Genomic DNA, 25,181 nt, shown 5'->3' with positions numbered 1-25,181 from the left:
ATTGATGATTTCCAATATAATCAGGGCAACACTTGACTTCAGTCAACCAAGAGAGAGAGAAATCACTTTATTCTGCGATAAAAAAGTGCATCGACACCAAGAGGACAGACAGGCAAGCTTCAGGAAGGGATATTCTACAATGGAGCACATGCATGTTATCAATCAGGTAATTGAGAAATCTGCAGAGTACAATCAACCTGTCTATATGGCTTTCATGGATTATGAAAAGGCATTTGATTCCGTAGAGATACCAGCAGTCATAGATGCATTGCGTAATCAAGGAATACAGGAGGTATACGTGAATATCTTCGCAAATATCTACGAAGATTCCAAGATACCTTGGTTCTCCACAAGAAAAGTAGAAAGTTACCTATCATGAAAGGCGTCAGGCAAGGAGACATAATCTCTCCAATCCTGTTCACTACATGCTTAGAAGAAGTATTCAGGCTATTGGGCTGGGAAGGCTTAGAAGTGGGGATCAACGGATCTCAACAACCTTCAGTTTGCCGATGACATTGTAATGTTCAGCAACACTGGGGATGAATTGCAACAAATGATTGAGTACCTTAATCGAGACGGTGTAATAGCACCGTTGAAGATTAATATGCGGAAGAGGCAGGTAATTTTCAATAGCCTGGCAATAGGTAACTTTTTGAGGAAAACGCTGTTTTATGAATTGAAGCACAAAGTTAACTGGAACGCCCATGCATTTCGTCGGACACTTTCAAAAATTGTCACAGTTTCGCCCTAAGGGCGAAGCAATGAATGCGATAGCAACACATAGCAATGTCATACGAAGTAAGGTGAGCGGCTTTGGTAGCAATATTAATTGTACTTAACATGAGCTTAGTAAGTAAGCAGGTGTGCTGCGGCGTAGGCAGACAGACATGAAGAGAGACTCGATGACCACGACACGGCGCGTGTGAAACGCCTGCGCACCACGCTCACATCGGCAGCGGAACGAAGAACGCTGCCCACTCTCCGCTACGAAGCCGTTTGAGCGGAACGTTAGGGTGCGTCTACTGCTTGCTTTGTCGTTTTACAGCCATGCTGAGAGTGCGTGGCCGGCGTCACTGGAAGACCCGCGTGTCAAACAGTTTCACCCGAAAGGCGAAGCATCAATTGCAATAGCAAATTAGTAGAGAGCTATACGAAGTAAGGACAGTAGTTTTACCAGCTGTATAAACTTGGACATGCAGCAGCACCAGCAACGCGCAGAACTGTTGTCGACGCCGTCGGCGTTTTGCCCGCGTTCGCACCGAACGCGCGTGGCGTTGGTGACTGTTGCCGGCGCTGGAGCGGACGACCCACTTCAGAGTTCTAACGCTTCGCTACAATTACCCCGGTTGTGAAAAGGGAGCCGCCCGGCGACTTAACAGGTTGTCACCATGAGTTGGTCATGGTATATCTTGAGGCGCTCCACATTGACGATGTCGCGCCCTCGACGGCGCATGTCCGAAGATGGTTCAACAGGTTCGTTGAGGTAATTTACTGGGGACGTGCGTTCGACAACACGGTAGGGGCCTTCGTATTTGGGCAGTAGTTTCGAAAAGAGTCCAGTTGCGGTAGTAGGGACTGAGAGCCAGACGAGCGCCCCAGGGAAAAACGTGGGCGCAGAAGTGGTGGTGTCACCGCGAATGCCCTTCTGCCGCTCTTGTTCACTTGTGATAAAGGTCCGGGCAAGGTCGCAGCACTTTTCAGCATGTCTGGCTGTGGCAGATATAGGCGTATACTCAGACGTGTCTGGCCTGTATGGAAGGATCGTGTCGATTGTGCGCGACGGGTGGCGGCCGTACAATAAGAACAGTGAGAAGCCAGTAGTACTCTGAGGGGCGGTATTAATTGTAGGCGTAGGTGACGAAGGGCAGAATGGCATCCCAATATGTGTGGTCGGCGGCGATGCACACTGAGAGCGTGTCGCCGAGCGTGCAGTAAAATTGTTCTGTGAGACTGTTTGTCTGTGGGTGGTAAGCAGTAATTTTGCTGTGAACGACGTGACACTATTTGAGAATGGCTTCGACGACTTCCGACAAGAAGACACGGCCTCGATCGCTGAGTAACTCCTGGGGTGGACCGTGACGCAGTATGAATCGGTGGAGCAGGAAGGAGGCAACATCTCGTGCTGTAGGCGCTGGAAGGGCGGCAGTTTAGGCGTATCGCGAGAGATGGTCAACAGCGACGATGGCCCAGCGGTTACCAGCCAACGTCAGAGGAAGTGGTCCGTATAAATCGATGCCAACGCGCCCAAAGGGCCGGTTACGACAAGATAAAGGTTGTAGACCTGCTGGCGAGAGGTTCGGCGAAGATTTCCGGCGCTGACAATCGAGGCAGGAGCGAACAAATTTCTGCACGTACCGGTACATTCCCCGCCAAAAGTACCGTTGTCGAATTCGGTGGTAAGTTTTGTATACCCCAGAGTGCGCACACTGTGGATCTGAGTGCAACGATTCGCATATTTTAGAACGAAGACTGCGGGGTACTACCAGTAACCATTGGCGGCCGTCGGCACTGTAATTCCGTCGGTGAAGGAGCTCGTCGCGAACGGCGAAATGGTGGGCTTGACGACGCATTGCGCGAGTGGGTGATGTTGCCGACGGATCAGTGAGCAAGTCTATCAGCGAGACAATCCATTGGTCCTTGCGCTGTTCTGTTGCGATGGTGTGAAGGTCGATGGAAGAAACGGCCAGCTGAGTTCCTGAGCAGCGGGCGTTGTCATCGGGTAAGGGGGAGCACGAGAGGGCGTCATTATTTCTCCTATACCTTAACGAAATTGCCACAAATAAAGACGATGCGCTACAAAATAAAGTCACAAGATGTTGGGTAAATGAGCAATGAAACGGTTTCATAGGTTGTGAAAGCTAGAAACACTAGTCAGAAAACGACTTTTCAGGACTGCTTCATATTGTTCTTGTTCTCCATCTTTGTTATTAGTAGTATTCTTTACTTACATACGGGTGCAGATTGTTGGCACTGCTGAATTACGAGAAAGAGTCTGATGCCGTTGAATTCTGGCTTGGCATGCGCCTTCAATGGTTGGAGGAAGCAAATGTATATTACTTCTTGGTGGTGCCTAACAAAACCTCCGAGAAGAACTGGTAATTGAGATCCTTCTATTGGAATAAAATTTATCCTTTTGGGAGGGTGAAAAGTGCCTCAATACAATGACACTAAAGGTGTCAAGCTGATCGACTGACTTCCTGAAATACTTATTGACTCTCTCACAAATCTAAGCTGCCACGAACATGTGCTTCCCAGTCTTGCACCGCTCACTCGACGCTATCGCTGTCCTGCGCTCCAGCCTGACCCTCACTCCTCCTCCCGGTACGAGTATTACGCTAGGAACCGATAATGTTGGCGGCCCAGTGGCCTCATTGCACAAGGTTAGCCTAAAATCTCGAACAACTTCAATAAGCGCTGACTTCAGCGCCAGGAACCCTAACTTCTGACCTATGCACACCCTGGGCCCTAGTCCGAAAGGCATGTAGGTCCCATTCTGGCGACTTTCGCTGTTTTCTGCGGCAAACCTGTCTGGGAGGAACTTCTCAGGCTCTGGCCAAATTTCAGAGTCGTGATGAATGAGCCACGGTGTAACCATCACGTTGACACCGGCTGGAATGAACTGCCCACAAACAGTCGTGTCCTGAGAGCAACGCCTTATCAAGTACAGTGGGACGGGCGGGTAGAGGCGAAGTCCTTCGTAGATTACCATGTCGATTCTTTTTAGCCGATGCAGCTCGTTGAAGTTAAACTTGATGTCTTCTTCAGAAGCAAAAATGTCCTCCATCTCCTTGACTATTTTGTCCTGTTCGCGGGGATGTCTTGCCAAGAGATACATCAGAAAAGAAAGCGCGGAAGCCGTAGCCTCGGTGCCTGCCAACAGAAATATTGCCGCATTAGACGATATGTAGTGGTCGTCCAGGTATTTGTAGCGCCTGCTAGGTTTCTTTTGTGCTCCATTGAGGGCTTCTGTGGCCAGAAGCGTCTGAAGCACGCTGGGTTCTTTCGGTAGCTCTCCGGAACGGCGTAGTTCGATTAAGTGTTGTACGTGGCTCATAATGTTTTTGAACGCTTTAGCATGCTTTGTGAATGGATATATCAGCGTAAGGACAGAGCGTACCGCGGGTACCGTAAACGCCACTTCGATGGCTGAGTTTTCCATGTCCTTACTGACTTGCTTCAGGAACTCCAGAATTGGCTCGCTGCAGCCCTCCTGAGATTTCACCTGTCGAAGAAGCAAGCAGATTGAACTGTTGACGGGAAAGCGTTCCCACGAGTAGGAATACACATAGAAGCACATACCTTTTGCACCAGTACCGTGTTCATGAGGAAGTCATAAGAAAAGTCCAATGCACGATCGAACACTTCTACGTGTCCACTCCGCAGGCATATGGAAGATACCTTCTCCACAAATCTAGTGGCGCAAAGGTCTGCTACCGAAGAGAGATCCTTCATCCTGCTTGAACTGAAAGCGTAGTTCAATGCTGCCCTCACGTTCGTCCATTTTCTGCCTGGAAGCAAAGATAGAGAATACGTTATAAACAAAAAAAAAAAATCTCGCAGTTTCGCAAAAAAAAAAATGGTCGCAGTTTCACCCGAAAGGCGAAGCATCAATAGCGATAGCAAATTAGTAGAGAGCTATACGGAATAAGGATAGTAGTTTTATCATCTGTATAAACTTGGACATGCAGCAGCACCAGCAACGCGCAGAACTGTTGTCGACGCCGTCGGCATTTTGCCCGCGTTCGCACCGAACGCGCGTGGCGTTGGTGACTGTTGCAGGTGCCTCTGGGGGCGGCTCGGAGGTTTTCGACGAGATCAGAATGGGACACTCGTCGAGCAGCGTCGGAAAGCTTACCCACCTTTTTGCCTCACAACGTTTTTATACAAATACGCATTTGGTGCCGCAGCTAAACGCCGCCTCCCCTCCCTCCCTCCCGCCGTCCCCTCACGGACTTTCGCGCGACAGAAGAAGTCGCGTTTGCTCTCTATATATGGTGATTGTAAAGGAGGAAAGAGACGCTTAATTCTGCAGCCCTTCAGGGAGCACGGCTCAGAACGCGCGTTTGCTCTCCGACGCGCCTTGGCTCCCCGTGAAAGCGCGCGTCCCTCGCGGCCTTTCACTAAACAACACAGTGCAAGAACACATCGAAGCTCACCTTCTCGCGCAGAAAATGAGACTCATGCAGACCCCCACGGGCAGGAACACGCTGAAGATACTGGGCATGAGGGATGCTTGCAGAGAAATTAGCAGCACGGAAAGCATACCTAAAGATATTCGAGAGATCATTGAGATCAGCCCGATACCGAGAAACATGCATCCTAAAATACACAAGGCCAGAAGAAAGGCAAGATCGGAAGCACACGAAAGATATTTCGTGGGGAGAAAAGACGTGTTATACGTCGACGCGACCACATACAAGGAACACTCCGGGGCGGTAGTCAGCGTTGTTGATCACCAGCTTAGGGAAATCAATTGCGCTTCGATCAAAGGCAACAACATCCTCGAGGCTGAGGAAGCGGCAATCGCACTCGCCATCACCCACCAGGGCGAAGAGGCCACTACAGAAATACTTACGGACTCGCAAGAAGCGTGCAGAAGGTACAGCAGTGGACGCATATCCACTGTGGCCATCCGCATACTCAAGGGGAGAAAAGTCACCTTCTCGAGATGCTTTATTACGTGGACACCAGGCCATGAGACTGTGACAGGGAACCAGCGTGCCGACGCCAACGCCCGAGCATACGCCAACCGGGGGGCGCACCACGACGGGGAACTGGACACAGTCACCAGACGCTATGGAGCAACTTTAGAAAATCAAAGAGCCCTAAGGAGGATCTACCCCCCTCCCCACAAAGACCTTAGTAGAGAGCAGTCGGTCGCCTGGAGACAACTGCAGACTAATACATACCCCAATCTGAGTTTACTCAGCAAAATCTATCCGGCAACATATGACAATAAATGCCCGCTATGCGGGAACACGCGACGCTTTACCACGTTACATGGGCTTGCCAAAAACCAAATGTAGCGCCAGTACACAAAACACCAACACCGGAGCAGTGGGAGGCTGCGCTATCCTGCTCGAAGCCTGAAGAACAGCTCAAGCTGATCGACAGAGCTCGCAAGATGGCAAAGGCCACAGGGGCCCTGGACTGAGGGCTCCACCTACGCCGGGAAACCTCCTTTGTAAAAATAAAGTTTTTCATTCATTCATTCGCACATACAGCGTCCGGAGCGCGGCGCCGATTTCATCGCCGTTGACGTCATACGGAACCTCACGCCGACGGCAGAAATCCGCTTCTGGAGTGTCCATATAATTGCTATCGCCATAAAAGAGAAGCGCGGTTCGGTTTTTACAGCGAAGCTGTGGAGGGCTCACTCTTCGGTGGTCGCGTCCGGATGTAGAAAAAAATGTCACAGTTTCGCCCTAAGGGCGAAGCAATGAATGCGATAGCAACACAGCAATGTCATACGAAGTAAGGTGAGCGGCTTTGGTAGCAACAACACGCAGAACTGTTGTCGACGCCATCGGCGTTTTGCCCGCGTTAGCTCAAAATGCGTGCGGCGTTGGTGACTGTTGCTGGAGCCTCTGATATAAATAGGCACTTGGTGCCGCAGCTAAACGTCGCCTCCCTTCCCTCCCCCTCCCCCACGGCCTCTCGCGCGTCTGAAGAAGGCGCGTTTGCTCTACATATATGGTGATTGTAAAGGAGAAAAGAGACGCCTACTTCTGCAGCCCTTAAGCGAGCACGGCGCAGAACGCGCGTTTGTTCTCCGCCGCCCGTTCACTCCCCGTGAAAGACGCGCCCCTCGCGCCCTTTCACTCGCACATACAGCGTTCGGCGCGCGGCGACGAGAGGCGTCTCGTTTCTCCTTTACAATCACCATATATGTAGAGCAAACGCGCCTTCTTCAGACGCGCGAGAGGCCGTGGGGGAGGGGGAAGGAAGGGACGCGACGTTTAGCTGCGGCACCCCTCGCTCCTTCTCCGGCTCCGCATCGGCTGCAGCTGGACGGCAGCACGCAGCTACCGACTGGGACGAGCGACGTCCCCGGCCTGCAGCTCCTGCGGGGAGCCGGAGACGATCGAACATCTCCTGCTGGCCTGCCCGGCGTACCTCCAGCAGCGGGGCCCACTCCTGCAGGAGTTCCGCCGCCTGGGCCTCCCCTGTGACAAGGAGGAAGATCTCCTCTTCCCCGGCCGACACCACCTTTCTGCACTTCGAGGCGTCGTGGAGTTCCTTGACTCGTCAGGGCTCTCCGCACGCCTCTAAGGACATTTCTACAAGCGGGAAGGCCTCACGGCCTCCCACTCCACCCCGGGCCTGACCGGCCTGGCACAACACCCCTGCAGACTCTGCAGCACACCAAGGCCTTCCATCTCGGCCTGATACGTGCCGCCTATGCCTGCCGGTTTTGCTTCGCCCAGCCATGGCGTCTCCACTCTATCCCTTCTTTCGCTCCCACTTACCCCTCCCCGTTGGCGCTGAGCCGTGCTCCCTCAAGGGCTGCAGAAGATAGCGCCAACCTTTCCCTTTCCCTCAAGAACCACTTACCTACCGACGATTTCATCTCCAAATGACGTCATACGGAACCTCACGGCGACGGCGACGGCGACGGCGACAGCGACGGCGACGGCGACGGCGACGCCGACGGCAGAAATCTGCTTTTGAGTGTCCATATAATTGCTATCGCAATAAAACACTCTCACTGCATGGCCATATGCTGTATGTGCGAGTGAAAGCGCGAGAGGGCGAGGGACGCCCACTTTAACGGGGAGCGAACGCGACTTCCCAGTGGAAGGGGAGCGGTGGGCGAGGAGGGCATCGAGGCACCCTAGTCTGTGCGTGTGCGTGCCAGCTCTCCCACTGCGGCGCATGCGCGCAGCGCTGCCGGCTTCTGCCGCCCGTGCCGCAGACTCTCTCTGGGCGCCGGTCGGTCGCACGCACCGTTTCTTGAAAGCGATCTGCAACACGGCTCCTGCCTTTGTATGCGCTGTGCTTTCGCCGCTCAGTTTTCGTTGAAGCGATCGACCGAATGAACCTTCGCCCGCTGCTGCTTACGCGCTTGCTCACGCCAGGACAGCGGTTGTGTGCGGTCACACAAACAACGCGCACAACTGTTGTCGACGGCGGCGGCGTTTCGCCCGCGTTCGCACCGAACGCGCGCGGCGTTGGTGACGTGTTTATGAAGAACGTGCCAACCTTTGCCGTACACCCTATGGCAGTGTACCGTAGCGACCATAAGGCCTGGGTCCCTGTGGCCACTAAATAAATGAGAACTACCGGATAATATATATTTCTCATTCTTTAATAGTTCAAACAACCAATTACACCATCACATCTTAATAGTCATAATTGGAAATACATAATTCCTACCATAGTGCAGCTTCGCTGGTCTTCCATCGCCGCCCCTGTGGAAGGGCTGACAGTTCTTTTTTTTATGAACAAGTGTGTTCTTTGGAGGATGCCAGCACCTGGTAACCCTCCATGCCCTCGCTATTCCCCGCTATCCCCCCTGCCCCGTGCAAAAGAAACGGCAATTGTCAATACTAGCGAGCCTGCATGCAAGCGGTGTTTACAGCGCCAGCGCTTGTATATAGGCTCCCTAGGCAATACCGTTCGCTACAGAATATCTTTATCAGATCTGATTAAAGCCACAATTCAATCGGTATCTATTCGACTGAACTGTGGCTTAGAAAGAAAGATGTATTTTTTTCCTTGAGAGTAGTGCTGGCTGTTATTGACCTGGTATTTTTTCTCATAGAAGAAAAACAATGAAACTTCATTGAAGAATCGGAATAAAAAATTGGAGGACGCTTAAGCTTCGCCTTTAAGAGCGGAACGTGATAACTTTATCGGGCCGCGTTCGCATCGCATTTTTCTTTTAGTTGGTTTCACTGCAACACCGAACGTGGGAAAGCCACTTTACAAAGACCAAGCTTACACCGATCTCCTTAAAATCGGCTTCACTTTTAAACAGAAATGCATTGCTGGGAAGACGTTTTTTCAGGGGCAATATAAGTCGTCTTATATTAAAATTTGAAGGCCCCAGCACCCTTTTCATCATTTTATTAATTGTTTTCTATTGCTCCGCTGTGCGCGCGTGTCCAAACCGCATTACGCAGGCGAAGTCCCAGTTTGACCTGCTGAGGATGCGAGCGCCATCTGGATATTAATTTCGCAACTAACCTATCCGAGCGCGCTGCTGTTGGTATGGTATAAATGCCGGAAAAGGCGTTTGTGTTTCAATTTCCTCGTAACAGAATTATGTTTTCTTGTTCATTCAAATTACAATCCGACGCCACCATGTCTGTAGGTTGTGGTTAAGTTGTACTTTACCATTTTTCTGACGGATTTCACTGTGAGAAATTCAATTTTTGTTCACTAACACATTGCGCCACACGGAGGGCCTGCGCAGTCGTGGGTCGGGTGGTTGGGGATAATTTTCTCCAGCACGGACAGCGATATCCATGCCGACGCTGGATTTTCTGCGACAAGGAGCCCTTAACGCTATCGCGTTAAAATTCACGAATCACTGCAGAAGAATCAAACGTCTAGGGCAGAGGTACGGATGGCTCGCAGAGAACTGTTTCCTTTCTTACACTAAGTATTTCATAAGAGTTTACACAGTTCGCATTATCTGTACCGCAAACTAATAGAACAGGCGCATAGGATAGCATCAAAATAATTGCGCGTCTCTTGATTTAGGGGAGTATAAAAATCGTGTTCAATACAGGGTGCTTTTTTTAGAGAATACAGATTGCTTATAAACAGGCTATATAAGCGCCGCGAACGTGTCGTTTTTCCAGGTGAGTTCCTAGGTGAGGCGGACAGACTTTGCTGTATATAATAACGTGAGGTTCAGAAGACTAACAAAAACTATTGACTTTCTTAATAGTGCCTTAGGGGTAGCTATCTAAATCGCGAATTTGAAGGCAGTCACATTTTAATGCACTCTGACTTTTTTTATTTTGAAAGTAGCACCTAATTTGAAATATTTTTAATCGAATTTCAACGGTAAATCCTGGCAACATCGAAACCGAGCGCCTCGGGAGCGCAGGAAGGGCGGCCCGGCTATCATATCAGACCGGAACACCCTGACGACAAACGCAAGGAAGCTGTAAACCGAACGTCTCGGCTAGTCGCTGCAGCTACTGATTCGGCACGCTTTGCCTGGCAACCATGTGCGGCTGTATGGCGGGTCAGCATTTGCCGCGGCATGCTATCATTCAAACTTCACACCGCACTTCTTTACGGGGCGTTGCCGACTGACGCGCAGCGGAACGCCCTCAGTCTGGATATTGCCTTAATTGAGCTTTGGAATTTGATTACGAATATCTCGGACTAGGTGCGATTTTCAGTATTTTTAAAGGATAGGTGTGCATGAAAACGTCACTGCCTCCTGATTGGCCATTTAGACAACTGTCCCCAAGGCAATAATAAAAAAAAATTATGCAGAAACTCCTCTGGGCGCACTTAGTTGTCTAAGTGTGCGTAAGCATTGTGCAACTTGCTCATCTCCACGCAGCCATGTGCCGTTATCAGTGCTATGAAACTTGATCCGATCAACATAAACGACAGCGCTGCGGCGACACCAACTGCTGCAGACGGCGGCGCAAGGTGAATTGATGACGCAAGCAAACTACTACAGGTGGCGGTGCCAGGTGCACTGATGACCGTTCCAATCACTATAAGCCATTCTTGCTCTCTGGCGCATTGTCCATCCGCATCGAACCGTGATCAACTGTACTCCGGCGGCGGCTGCGTACGGCGCTACGCGCGGGCCCTATTAAGGGCGAAGCACCTTAGGACCGAGCCTTGTTCCTTGTTGTCCGTTGTCCGTAGCTCTGGTTTGCCTGGAGACCGCTTGGGGCGCTGCGGTGCACAAGGGCGTTCGTTCCCAACGTGCGCTCTCTTTCCCGACGCGCGCTCTCTCTCTCGTCCGTAGCTAGGGGCGATGCGGTGCACAAGGGCGTTCGTTCCCGACGCGCGCTCTCTTTCTCTCTCGTCCGTAGCTAGGGGCGCTGCGGTTCACAACGGCGTTCGTTCCCGTCGCGCGCTCTTTCTCTCTGTTCCGTAGCTCTGTTTTACCCGAATGATCCCCTGGTGCTTCGCCCACTCATCATCATTCACTTCGTGGATATGCGGTGATTTTTTGAAAGCAATCTGCGATGGGGACAAAGTGTAGCAAGAACTGATTGCTTCGTGTCCGCTGTGTTCTTGCCGCTTAGTTCGCGTTGAAGCGAGAAAGAGCATGAAAGTCAATTCGCTCGCTGCTGCGGGCCCTGTCTTTAAAAGGATCGTTTCACGTGACGGACGGACGGACGGTATTTCTCGTTGGGTAGGCATAGGAATGCTTACGCATTTAAACTTAGTAATGATTTTTAACAGCGCAGGTGCTCTTAGTCGACCCTTTACCGTTTGTCCGGTGTCACGCAGATCACGCGACCAGGAGAGGGTGAGAGCCACGCCGGGGGAGGGCAGGTCATGTGACCAGCAGAGAAGGAGAGGTGCGCTGGGGGAGGAGACAACCAATGAGAGGCCGCGCCGGGTGCGAGTAGGAGAGGCGATAAGAGAAGGTGTTTCTGTGCGGCGCTCCCTTTCTGGTAACGCGTAGAGCTGCTGTCGACGCCGTCCGTGTTTCTCCGCGTTCGCGCCGAACGCGCGCGGTGTCCCTGACTGTAGCTGATGCCTCTGGTGGCGGCTCGGCCGGTTTCGATCAGAGAACTGAACACTCGTCGAGTAGCGTCGGATGTCGCTGTCCCTTCTCGTCTCGCAACGTTTTAATATAAGTTCATGTTGTAGATCTACGTTTGCTTGTGTTTACGAAACTGCATCACGTGCAACACATGCACATGTAGCTCTCGTAACACACTGTGCAAATAACTTTAGCTGTTCGACCATCTCCACGGAGTGGAAGAGGCAGGGATTTTTTAAATTAGTCTTCTGACGCTCACGTTATTAGCGGCAAAGTATGTTCACCTCACGTAGGAACTCGTCTGCATAAACACCACGTTCGCTGCGGTCATTACATTTTTATTTAAAAATGTATGGTCTAAAAAGTTACAGTGACGTTTCACTTCATGACCGCGGGCTACGCGCAAGCGTATGTACGCCGCGAACATGAACAGTGAGCACCGCGGCGTCGAAGCACAAACGGAAAGGGCTTCTTCTTCTTTCCACTTCTTTCCACTGTGATCACGGCTTTAATTTTTGCATCATTTTTCATTTGTGTGTAGCTCTGAACATGTTATATGTGATTCTTTTTTTGTATTGCACTTGTCGCAAACTGAGCGGGGTAGATACCACCGTCAGGAGATTGAAGCATTTAGCTTCTATCTCATTAGGTAAGACCTGAACTAGAATCAATTTGAAATCAAAATTGATTCTCTTCTCCACCTCCAAGCGCTTTTCCCCTCCGGTGCTCGCTTCCATCGCGGCGACAAAAATAATTTCGCCGATTTCAGAGCCGGGGCATCTATACATTTCGCGTAGCACAACACGGCTAGGGCATCAAACCGAAAATGCCAACGTCCATCGAGAACATTGGCTGAAGAACGAACAATGATCTGTTGTCTGCCTTTCAAGGGGAGAAAATGCCAATGATATTCATGCTGAGCTGGTGGCAGAGGTATTGAAATGCAGAAAGCAGATCACTGCTCGTGTTTCACCGTACACCGCCACCAGCTCGGCATGAATATTCTTGTGCGCCTTGAAATGAAGAAAAATTACTGCTCCTTAGTGATGCATATCTATCGGTAAATTGACTATCGATAGCATCGATAGTTTTTTTGAAGCTATCGATAGTGTAACAAGGCTATCGACAGTATTATTGATACTACTAGCGATAGTGTCACTAACGATAGTGAAGTCAGTGTTACTATCGATAGTACCATCGGTAGTCCTTGTACGTCCTTGTATGCATAGCCGGCCATATCTTTAACTGACTCGCACGAGCACCGATTTACTGTGCCTCAGCACCTTACAATAAGAACAACCTAACAAATGACGATACGATATTCACGAGCTTTGTGAGCATGAGTTAACCTTGACCGTTTCGCAAGTTCGTTCAATCGTAACGCGTTGTAAAGCAGAAAAGAACAGCATTTACGTAAGCTAGCTAAAGATTTGGCCGGCTGCACACGTGTATGTACATTCGTGAGCAGACTTGTTTAGAGCACTGGAGTGGTGTGCTGCGGAACAAATCATAGTGCGCAACTGCTCTATTAATAGGGCAACGTGCTCGTTTCTTGCTTTTATGCAATGTAGCTTCGATTCAGCTTCATCACTGACCTTGAAACCCAGCAAGCACACGTGCAGAAGTAATAATTCCACTCGAATTCAGCTCAGAAGCAGGCGCGCCAAACCGTGCGTCTCGGGTCGCTGTTGCCAGCACAATGACATTTGCGACTTTATCACTTTATCCAGCAACTGTACGTAGGGTACATATCTGCAGAGCTCTGTGAAGGGTCGGGTAGACTGCGATGACGATGAGTCCTGTCATAGTTACCACCACCATATACCATGCACTCGGGGAACCAAGTTTATGCTGCAATGAGTTCGCGCGGTTGATTTCATACAATCGACAGTACTATCAAAATTACCATCGATAGCGCTATCAATAGTTTTTTTACCAACGATATAGTTCGATACTGAATCAACTATCGATAGTATCGATAGTTCTGCATCACTACTGCTCATGCTTCAACCAACCTTCACGATGGAAGGTGCCTTTTATGTTTGATGCCCTAGAGGTTTTCCCTGGAACTCTATCGAACACAGGTTTTATATTCCGCTATAAGTAAAGAAACGTGCGCTCATTTTAAGGCCTATCGTTCATGTCTGTTCAAAGTTTATGGTACCGATAATACAAACTTCATGAACACCCCTCATACCTGCACCAGTGTTCTACGCTAGAAGTGCAGCAAAATTTAATTGATGCACGCGACAATTTTCTGCCGATAAACTATAGCCCGAATCATATTAAGAAGGCCTCTTTGCTATAAGTCCATTCGTGAAATAACGCGCCATTCATTAACCCTGGCAAGCGACGCCTGTTGTAGCCCTCGTAATGTTGTTTTATTGCGATAGCAATTATATGGACACTTCAACCGGATTTCTGCCGTCGGCGTCGCCGTTGCCGTCGCCGTCGCCGTCGTCGTCGCCGTCGCCGTGAGGTTCCGTATAGATAAAATCTTCGCCGCGCGCCGTATGCCCGAGCGGAAGCGTGCGGGGACGCGCGCTATCACGGAGAGCGAACGCACTCAATCTCCCACGCGCAAGCAAGGAAGCGAGAAGCCAGCGCCGGAGGGAGCGGAAGGGGGGGGGGGGGGGCGCACTTCTACTCTGCCAACAACCGCGCTCGTCGCTCGCTCGCACCGTCGCTTATCTATCTCCACACGGCTCTGACCTTTATACGCCGTGCATTCGCCGCTCAGTTCCCGTTGAAGCGATAGACCGCACATACCTTCGCCTGTTGCTGCGGCGTATGCGCTCGCTGCCAGCGTTTTGACAGTCGTTGTCTGCAGGCATTCAGTGTGATCTATTCATGTTTGTTTGTGCGCGCTCACACCACGCTTGTTCAATCAGTTAGTAATAGTCGGGCCACATTTTCCAACGCACGCTACACATGCAATGCTGCCCGGTTCGGCAGTGCAGCGTTACAGGTGTGTCCCTTCGCACGCGCTGCCCACGGGAAGCGCTTCTCATCAACACCACCGTTTCACACGCGCCTTCTCGTGGTCATCGAGTCTCTCTTCATGTCGGTCTACTTACGCCGCAACACACCTGCTTACTTAATCAGCTCATGTTTACTACAATTCATATTGCTACCAAAGCCGCTCACCTTACTTCGTATGACATTGCTGTGTTGCTATCGCATTCATTGCTTCGCCCCTAGGGCGAAACTGTGACATCTTTTTTCATGGAAGAATGTTTGGCATATTTGCGTTCTATTCACTATTGTGTGAGAAAGAAAATACAGAATATAACGTGAATGGCATAGTATAAAAGTTGCTTACGAAACTTATCGATGGTGGGCGCTGGCTTCCAGCATATAGCCCTAGTTACAAAGTGTGCCTGACGCTTTCGCTCAGCTTTCTTGATTCTTCATTGTCAGCGATAAACAAATATAAATCGATAGAAACAATATAAAGAAATCCTCTACTCAAAACATTGAAGCTACATGATTCAGCAATGCTTGTCTAGGAAGTGCTTCTACATGTGTATTCACTTTCTCTTTTTTTCATTGTCAACTTCTTACTAACGAATCCACGGGTAATGTGAAGCTTACCACCAAGCTGAAAGAGGCTGCTTTTGAAAGGCTCCGCATCCACGAAAGATGTCGGTCTGTCCTGAAATATCGCCGCTTGCTTGACAAAGCACTCGTGTGCCATTTCGGGATCTGTGATGACCAAGAAAGGCTCACTCCCCACGTAGACGCCAAACAGCTTTCCATGATCTTTTCTCCATTGCACGAATGCCTGGAAAAATGCATTAGCATGTCAGCTACCATATCCGATGCGACCCACTTAGGTCACAATACTTTATTGGTCATGGCTTTTTCGGTACACCGTATTATGTTGTGTTAAATTCAATGTAATATTTTGCTACAGTGCATCGGGAATAGCAATAAAAGGCCGCTAATTTGCATACAAAACGACTAATTCTCGTTTTCGATTTTTCTTGCGCAGAGTTAGAAAAAGCGATACTAGCAGATTGCTCGGCATAACAATTATTTATTAGTAATAATCAGATTGCGCTTGTTCTCGATCCTGCAGAGTGATTGCTTCAGCAGATGTCAAGTGCTTCGTTTACAGTAGAATATAGCTGTCTGACACAAGAAAAACCATCAAAACGACATGCAACAAGAAGCGAATGCTAGAGATTCAGGAAGAGATCAGATAGAAGCGCAGAGAAGTTAACCAAGGCTGCGCCCGGTTAGCTACCCTACACGCGGGGACGAGTAAACGGAGAAAGATAACTCGTAGACAGCACGGAACGAGACAAAAAGGATCCCCATATGCTGCATATCCCAGCAGCTAAAATAATTGTGGTCAACTACAGAAGTGTCTTTGCACTTGGTACCCATTTTAGTGCATGAGGGGAAGTTATTTGGAACGGCTCCCGGATGAATGCCTTAAGCCAGGGATAGAAAGAAGAAAAGCTGGGAGAAGAAAGTTTCGAACGCAGATTTCGACTCAAACGTACCGAGACAATGCTTGCAATGAGCATTCCAAAGCCTCATGTTTTGAGGCCTTTTCCGGGTCACGCTATCCTACTGAACATAACAACCAGTTCTCGTCCTATTGCTAATGTTAAGAAGCAGAGGTTTCGATCTGTACTTGGCAGGCGGACTACATGGAAGCGCCGAGCACTGGTGGTTGATTTCTGCTGAGAAGTGACATGCCCCCCCCCCCCCCCCCCCCCTCCAAAAAGAAAAAAAAAAAAAACAACTCGCCAAAGGCTTGACGTGATCTCCTCCCACCACTTTTAGCAACAACCCTTAAAATTTGAGAATAGGAACACCTCAGCTCAACTTTATATTCGTGTGCTTTTAGTGGCATTAATCGCTTGCACGTCCGCTACAAAGGCACTCTAAAAATTCACAGCCTGTTCTCACCTTGCTTTCCCGTCCTTGTCCCTCTTTCGCGTTGTTCACTTGCTATGGTGAGTTACCGACTAGCCGCTTTAAGTTCTAAGAAACCGAAGTATGGCATATTTTTTTCACGCACCTCCACGCGTCTGTGGTCCATCTGCTTCAGATTTCCCCACAAGAAGTCCGGCTTTGGTCCTGGAATTCCGAGGTCTTTGAACAACCTCAGTTTGCTGCGACGTTTTAGCAGCCAGAATACGACTGTGGTCACAGCGACAGCAGCGATTACTGTAGCGAGAATCGCCATTTTGTCCAAGTAAAAGCTGTAAAATAATTGATTGTCAACCATTTTCGAAAAGAGAATGGTTTATGTACACTGTGTGCGAAAATATACGCAGACGCACATTAGCTGAATACGATATCTTATTTTTTTCTTTCAAATTACTGATCGGCAACAGACATAGCAGAACATAGTGTGGCTGATGAACAGTGGTGCTTGCAAGCAAGGAAATACTGTGAAATTTGAAAAAAGTACTGAAGTTAGAATTGTGATAAACAACTGTGCGTTGTCAGTCACCGTTTTCTCGTTAAGATTTGTCCTCATTCAGCTTCCATGGTGTTCCTCCAAGCAAACCTTTCTTGAGGAAACTATCGAAAAATCGCGACCTCTTTCCTGTTGTGGCATTATGGAACAAAGGCGGATTCCACGAACAAGTGACAATATGAGCGGTAGGGTGGCAGTTTGATACGGCAGCGATTTCAGAGACATTCTGTCGTCTAATTAGTAGCCACGACCACCAAATAGTTTACACTATTTGGGGGTTTCCACCGCGTGCACCCCCATTTAGCCAGAGCAGTTTGCGATGCTGTCTTGCATTCGGTCTCTCATATCCCTAACCGGTGGATAACCGGTGGACCATTAGGGTTACAGAATGGATACCAAGAGAAGGGAAGCGCAGTCGAGGTCGGCAGAAAACCAGATGGGATGATGAAGTTAGGAAATTTGCAGGCGCAAGTTGGAATACGCTAGCGCAAGACAGGGGTAATTGGAGATCGCAGGGAGAGGCCTTCGTCCTGCAGTGGACATAAAATATAGGCGGCGGCGGCGGCGGCGGCTGCTGCTGCTGCTGCTGCTGCTGCTGCTGCTGCTGCTGCTGCTGCTGCTGCTGCTGCTGCTGCTGCTGATGATGATGATGATGATGATCCCCATTTTCTAAAAGCAAAGCTCTGTCTACCCGCACCCCTCCTTGATTTTCGCAATATTCTTATATTGGGGCTGCCCCATACTTGTGCAACTGCATATTTGCTACCGTATGCTCCCGGATTACGTGGGACGAGATTTTGACCGACAATTTAGTGCCTGTGATAAAACCTGTACAAATGATATCGGTTCACAGGTATCTCTAAAGCACTCAGACAGGCAGAAACTAATACACTACTCACTCCTGCACGTATACACCTCCTTCACGGCCCTCTGACAGAGGATCCCCCGTCCTGCTGACGTTGTGGCAGGACGGGGGAACATCCCTCATGTCCTCTGGAGTTGCTATTCTACTCTACCTCCCCTCCTATCCTCCACCAACGCCTCTTTGTAGAGGAGGCGCTGCCTACACTGAACTCGCCCTCAACTCGAGCACCGAATGGCTGAGTCACGGAGCCAGCCTAAGAGAACAGCAGCACCTGGCAGATTTCGTCAGCGAGACCCTGGACGGAGGGTGTTGAGTGCCTTGCCACTATGAACAATAAAATGTTACCTTTTTCTCCGTCTCTAAATCTACAGATTGGTTGTATGCCACAGCGACACAGAAAACAAATATTGAAGCCCTAACATATAGTTTGCTTCTATAGTATTTAGATACTTGTCGTACTCCTCTGTGCACACGCCTCACATCACCACTTCGATAAGCATCAAACATCGTGTTCGTCCTCGTGGCGTTTCTACGTCGACGTCTCTCATTGTGCCTCCGCGTGAACTGGTGTGTTCATTTCGGGATAGCTTGTGAACTGTACAGTGCGTAAACGCAAGCACTGCGTGACCCTAAATCTGCGGTGCACAAGGGCGTTCGTTCCCGACGTGCGCTATCTTTCTCTCTCGTTCCCGACGCGCGCTCACTTTCTCTCTCGTCCGTAGCTAGGGTCGCTGCGGTGCCCAAAGGCATTCGTTCCCGACGCGCGCTCTTTCTCTCTCGTCTGTAGCTAGGGTCGCTGCGGTGCACAAGGGCGTTCGTTCCCGACGCGCGCTCTCTTTCTCTCTCGTCCGTAGCTCTGTTTTACCCGGATGATCCCCCGGTGCTTCGCCTACTCATCATCATTCACTTCGTGGATATGCGACGATTTTTTTGAAAGCGATCTGCGATGGGGACAAAGTGTATCAAGAGCTGTTTGCTTCGTGTCCGCTGTGTTCTCGCCGCTTAGTTCGCGTTGAAGCGAGAAAGAGCATGAAGGTCAATTCGCTTGCTGCTGCGGGCCCTGTCTTTAAAGGGATCGTTTCACGTGACGGACGGACGGACGGACGGACGGACGGTATTTCTCGTTGGGTAGGCATAGGAATGCTTACGCATTTAAACTGATAGTAATGATTTTTAACAGCGCAGCTGCTCTTAGTCGACCCTTCACCGTTTGTCCGGTGTCACGCAGATCACGTGACCAGGAGAGGATGAGAGCCACGCCGGGGGAGGGCAGGTCATGTGACCAGCAGAGGAGAGGTGCGCTGGGGGAGGAGGCGACCAATGAGAGGCCGCGCTGGGTGCGAGTAGGAGAGGCGAAAAGAGTAGGTGTTTCTGTGCGGCGCTCCCTTTCTGGTAACGCGTAGAGCTGCTGTCGACGCCGTCCGTGTTTCCCCGCGTTCGCGCCGAACGCGCGCGGTCCCTGACTGCAGCTGATGCCTCTGGTGGCGGCTCGGCCGGTTTCGACCAGAACTGAACACTCGTCGAGTAGCGTCGGAAGTCGATGTTCCTTCTCGTCTCGCAACGTTTCAATATAAGTTCATGTTGTAGATCTACGTTTGCTTCTGTTTACGCAACTGCATCACGTGCAACACATGCACATGTAACTCTCGTAACACTCTGTGCAACTAACACAGCTTAGCTGTTCGACCATCTCCACGGACTGGAAGAGGCAGGGATTTTTTAAATTAGTCTTCTGACGCTCACGTTATTAGCGGCAAAGTATGTTCACCTCACGTAGGAACTCGTCTGCATAAACACCACGTTCGCTGCGGTCATTACATTTTTATTTAAAAATGTATGGTCTAAAAAGTTACAGTGACGTTTCACTTCATAACCGCGGGTTACGCGCAAGCGTATGTATGCCGCGAACATGAACAGCGAACACCGCGGCGTCGAAGCACAAACGAAAAGGGCTTCTTCTTCTTTCCACTTCTTTCCACTGTGATCGTGGCTTTAATTTTTGCATGATTTTTCATTTGTGTGTAGCTGTGAACATGTTATATGTGATTCTTTTTTTGTACTGCACTTGTTGCAAACTGAGTGGGGTAGATACCACCGTCAGGCGATTGAAGCATTTAGCTTCTATCTCATTAGGTAAGACCTGAACTAAAATGAAATTGAAATCAAAATTGAAAATGATTCTCTTCTCCACCTCCAAGCGAGACCTTTCGTCAGCGAGATCCTGGACGGAGGATGTTGAGTGCCTTGCCACTATGAACAATAAAATGTTACCTTTTTCTCCGTCTCTAAATCTACAGATTGGTTGTATGCCGCAGCGACACAGAAAACAAATATTGGAACCCTAACATATAGATTGCTTCTATAGTATTTAGATACTTGTCGTACTCCTCTGTGCACACGCCTCACATCACCACTTCGATAAGCATCAAACATCGTGTTCGTCCTCGTGGCGTTTCTACGTCGACGTCTCTCATTGTGCCTCCGCGTGAACTGGTGTGTTCATTTCGGGATAGTTTGTGAACTGTACAGTGCGTAAACGCAAGCACTGCGTGACCCTAAAGCTGGGACCTGCGCAGTGCATAAATATCAACGTTCAATGAGAATACACGTTACATAGCGTGAAAACAAAGCAGGCAACTATACGCAGCACGTATAATTAGTTGTACAATATTTAGTTAACTGCTTCACAATATCCTCGCCTCACATAAATTTTGACATGTGCGATGGACCTGCATAGCGTTTTCTTTTGTTATCCCTATCCATGATCCATCGCAGGCCCTTCAATTCCCAAGAAAGGCCCGGTTTATTGACCATAGACTCCTGGCTTCCCTTTATCTACAAAACAGTTTCAACGACACTACATGATTTCACACGACACAAGTAAAACGACGTCAAATACACAGCTTAGAAAAAAGAGGGGTCCACTTACATCTCTGTCAGGCATGGACACCGAGGAAAATGCGTAAGCAGTGGTGCGGCGGCGCTGTCGTGAAGTTCATCGCGTAAAAATCCAAGACGTCAATACAACACCGGATTGAACCCTTCCGATACAACAGCAGAGTATCGAAGCGTTCGCAACACCTTATCCGGTGGTCCAGGAACGTGATTTGACTGCCACCTGGGTGCTGTCTGTATAGTTGTTAGGAGCGGTGCACTTCGACTGGAATGTGATGCTCGTCGTGCGCCGAATGACAGGATTCGGAAAAAAAAAAACATCGTTGGCTCTTCGAGACTGGATAAATGCCAATGATGGTTAAGACCCACCTCCGCCAAATCGGCATTGTCGTCACTTAGCGAAAATTATTCTGGCGACGTTAGGAAGAGGTAAACATGCCTCGCTTGCTACGTGTGTGAGGCTATTTTCGAACTGACAAGGGCGGAAGAATGGGTGACTTGGTTGGACATTAGGAATGGCAAAGCAGCGCGAAGGACATCGACAGAAAGGAAAACGCATATGGACACACAGACAAGCGCTTTATTTTATTACTTCCACGTGCGTATGGCGTATATGCTATATAACCCGGTGCACATACAAGTACAATACCAGACAGAAATAAAGGCAACAACAGACAGAGATATGAACGAATACCGTTAGGTGGAACTAAAAGCTGAAATATATTGCGGTTTTTGGAAAGTGCTACATTTATTAGTGTGTATGCTGAAAGGTGTGCTGTTGCGCATCTGTTTGACATAAACGGAAGCGAAGCGTAGTTTAACTTTTTTATTTGCTTTTCAAAAATTATACAGACAAATGCAGGCACTTATTGCACCTCAAGAAAAAGAGTACTAGTGGGCCTGATTGGTGATTATTATACAATCACGGTGCGGGACTTGCCATACTCTTGTGCACAACTTCTGTATTTGTGGTTCCTATCCACAATCGCAGCAGTGCATAACTAAGCGATATTTTACTGCCACGTGGAAGTTATGTACATGTGCTCGTTTTAGCGTCTCATTGAGGCAGCGACCAGTTTCCTCTAAGTATAATGTCTATCGCAAGTCAAGGGATACCGTGGACGACATTGCCAGCACAGACAACAAACCAATTCTTGTGGTTTTTATGTGCAACGCGCCTATGCCTGAGTTGATTGCGTTGACTTTTCTAGCAGAGACTGAGCAGAACTACTGGGGCGAAGAAAGCGACGTCGATGTCAACCCGCTTCCCTTCCAATTGTGCGAAATTTCCTGCACGCGCGAAGCGCGACTCTATCTCTCCTTCTTTATTAGTCGTTGATAACATTCGTTCTTTGACTTGTGTACTAAGCGGTCCTCCAATACAACCATCCTCTTGATCGTTGTACTCAGAGGGACTGCACTCAGAGGGACTATCTGCATCATAAAACTTTCCCGAGTCAGGTGCGAGCAATATTTCTTTGTTAACGATTAACGTTGTCGCGCTGTCGGCTAGCTTCTCTTCCCTGACGTGACAGTTGTGCCAATAATGGTCATCAAAGAAACAACCGTTGGAAAAAATGAACACAGCGACATTACATTGGGTACACAAAATAAAATAAAAAAGAAACTTCGCACGATTTTCCTGGTAGTCTTTTCGCAAGTATATAGAGTTGGCAGAGAGAAAAGGAAACTAAAATTTGTATCCCCCTCCGCTAATTATTGTACCCACCGGGGTTGCTTAAGTGGCGTTTGGCTGCAAAGCACGAGGGCGTGGGTTCAAATCCCGGCCACGGCGGTCGCATTTCGACGGGGGCGAAATGCGAAAACACCCGTGTACTTAGATTTAGGTGCATGTTACAGAACCCCAGGTGGTTTTAATTATTCCGGAGTCCCCCACTACGGCGTGCCTCATAATCAGATCGTGGCTTTAAACGGAACATAAAACCGCGTATTTTCATTTTCACTAATTATTCCATTTAACGTGCGTGGCTGTTGGGCCAATTTCAAAGTACAACAACCTTATACATTTCCTTCCTCGCACACTTCGAGCGATGACGTTACAGATGCCATACCTCAGCGCCGCTTGGGCACTGCCATCTCTGTGCACGTAACCGCGCCGCTATAGCGCCGGGGCATTTTCTTCCCAGAATCTTATGATGCGCAGAGTCAATGCAGGAAAGCGACTTGTACGAGTGTGAACTATTATTTCGCCAGTGATACAACCATTCTGACCGAAAGCGGCAGACGCGACACGACAGCGCTCGTTTTCTTTCCAATTTCTTGCTTTGAAGATAATCAACGCCGACAGAGACACCACGTGACGTCACCTTACTATGTGCTTAAAATTAACCCTCCAAAGGTTGCATAGCTGCATTTGCGAAAAAAAAGTGAAAAAAAGGCCTCCCTATCAAAGGCTAAGCCAGCCTGTATGAGACAGCTTACCCTAGTTTATGCAACTTTTATCATGCCTTTTATAGAATTCTAAGAAGTCAGGAATATTCCGCGCGTGGATATTTTTTCCGTAGTGTTAAGGCGCAACCAAGAACAGAAAAAAAAAGGATCAGGACAAAAATTTTTCCGTCCTTGGTTGCGTCTTAACACTACGGAACAAGACGAACCAACTAGCCCAGCAACAAGTCCAGGTGTGGATATTTCTTGTGCTAAAGAACAAAGTAAATCATCCTCTAAGCGCACTTGTAAATGCATACATTAAGGATTGCGTCATCTGTAAGCAGTGGCTGATCGCGAGGGATCTCAACGATTCCCCTATAGTGATCTATTTGGAACGTACGCTCTATGAATCGAGACTCGAAGTTGCGTTCACCGGCAACGATTCCTTCGTCTACGACTCTGTCTTCTCTCCATATCGTGGGATCGCGACTGGCGGCAATCAGGCTCGATTGAGTCCCTAAAAGAATCTCGTAGTATCGCCCGAAGACCGAAGGATTGACAGCGATAGCTTTGGTTTAGCATTACGCTTGGACCCCTCGGACGTTGTTGAAAGTACACGCGGGTGCTGCATGTTGGCGCACCGCAACACTGAAGGCCACTCCTGCTGCGTAAAAGGAACAGCGCGAAACGAAACTGATATCTACGAAACGTTTAAAAACGCTGGCGTGAAGAAGAGTGGGGCCAGTGGTGTTGCAGGCGTCGCGCCCTTGGCCTTACCTGGATGGTGCAAGAGATGAGAGCGACGGGAAATTGTAGGCATTCGGAAGACGCGCCAAGCGTCCCAACGCGATGGCTTGCACACTGAAAATTCTTAAGGGCATTCTATTCCACCTCTTGAGGCATCCGTCTGTAGCGTTCCTGGCTTTAAATGGCTTGCTAAAAAAAAGTGGGTAATGGTTAGGGTACCGGGATTCTGTGCGGGAGGGACCGCATTGAATCTGGCCGGCGGACATTTTTAAGGCGAAAGCCTTATATCTCTGTTTCAAGGTCGCGTTGTGAGGTACAGAAAGTCACGTGACCCAAGGAAGGCCAGAAGTGAACCAAAGCATGTTCAGCCGTCTATAAGAGACGAATAATAATTAGCAAAGTTAATTAATGCTTGATTATTGATTGAATTAAGTTGGATTAGGGTGTATTCAGGAGGATTAGGGTAGATTAAGGTCGAATTACAGGAGGCTTTACAAAGATTTCGCCTTCGCGTCTCTTAGGCAGTTGCTAAAGACACCTGGGAATTTGTATAGATATTTCTTTATGTTTCTATACGTTTTGAGGAATTATAGGCCCATTAGCTTGCTTTCAGTATTGTTGATGTTCAGTATTGATGATTTCCAATATAATCAGGGCAACACTTGACTTCAGTCAACCAAGAGAGAGAGAAATTACTTTATTCTGCGATAAAAAATGCATCGACGCCAAGAGGACAGGCAAGCTTCAGGAAGGGATATTCTGTAACGGAGCACATGCATGTTATCAATCAGGTAATTGAGAAATCTGCCGAGTACAATCAACCTCTCTATGTGGCTTTCATAGACTATGAAAAGGCATTTGATTCAGTAGAGATATCAGCAGTCATGGATGCATTGAGTAATCAAGGAGTACAGGAGGTATGCGTGAATATCTTCGCAAATATCTACAAAGATTCCACAGACACCTTGGTTCTCCACAAGAAAAGTAGAAAGTTACCTCTGTCCATTTTCCGATCCTCTGTCCACTCTGTCCATTTTCTGATCCCATGACACTATCTCCAGCCGCACCATAAAAACCCATGAACAACGATCAAAAAAAACTAAGACCGTACACTGTATTTTTTAAATGAAAGTGCGAAGACAGGG

General features: G+C 48.9%; 1 protein-coding gene across 8 annotated transcripts in view; it reads right to left on the bottom strand.

Annotated features, from left to right (window-relative positions):
* Positions 1 to 49: 49 nt before the first annotated feature.
* LOC119461140 (cytochrome P450 3A29) overlaps positions 50 to 25,181 on the bottom strand; it is a 278,911-nt gene continuing 253,779 nt past the window's right edge. For 3 of the 8 annotated variants that reach the window (XM_049671786.1, XM_049671787.1, XM_049671783.1), the window contains exons 3-5: positions 15,293 to 15,482; positions 4,300 to 4,508; positions 50 to 4,222 (exon numbers count right to left, since the gene is read on the bottom strand). In XM_049671786.1, coding sequence (XP_049527743.1) covers positions 3,227 to 4,222; positions 4,300 to 4,508; positions 15,293 to 15,395 — 1,308 coding nt within the window. In that variant the 5' untranslated portion in view covers positions 15,396 to 15,482 and the 3' untranslated portion in view covers positions 50 to 3,226. Of the gene's footprint in view, positions 4,223 to 4,299; positions 4,509 to 15,292; positions 15,483 to 16,733; positions 16,918 to 20,932; positions 21,113 to 25,181 lie in introns of those variants that run through there. The other 5 variants (XM_049671788.1, XM_049671782.1, XM_037722347.2 and 2 more) reach the window with 4 other exon arrangements.

The sequence above is a fragment of the Dermacentor silvarum genome, chromosome 8, assembly GCF_013339745.2.
Source record: "Dermacentor silvarum isolate Dsil-2018 chromosome 8, BIME_Dsil_1.4, whole genome shotgun sequence".
Classification (NCBI taxonomy): domain Eukaryota; kingdom Metazoa; phylum Arthropoda; class Arachnida; order Ixodida; family Ixodidae; genus Dermacentor; species Dermacentor silvarum.
This window is presented reverse-complemented; position numbering and strand designations above follow the sequence as displayed.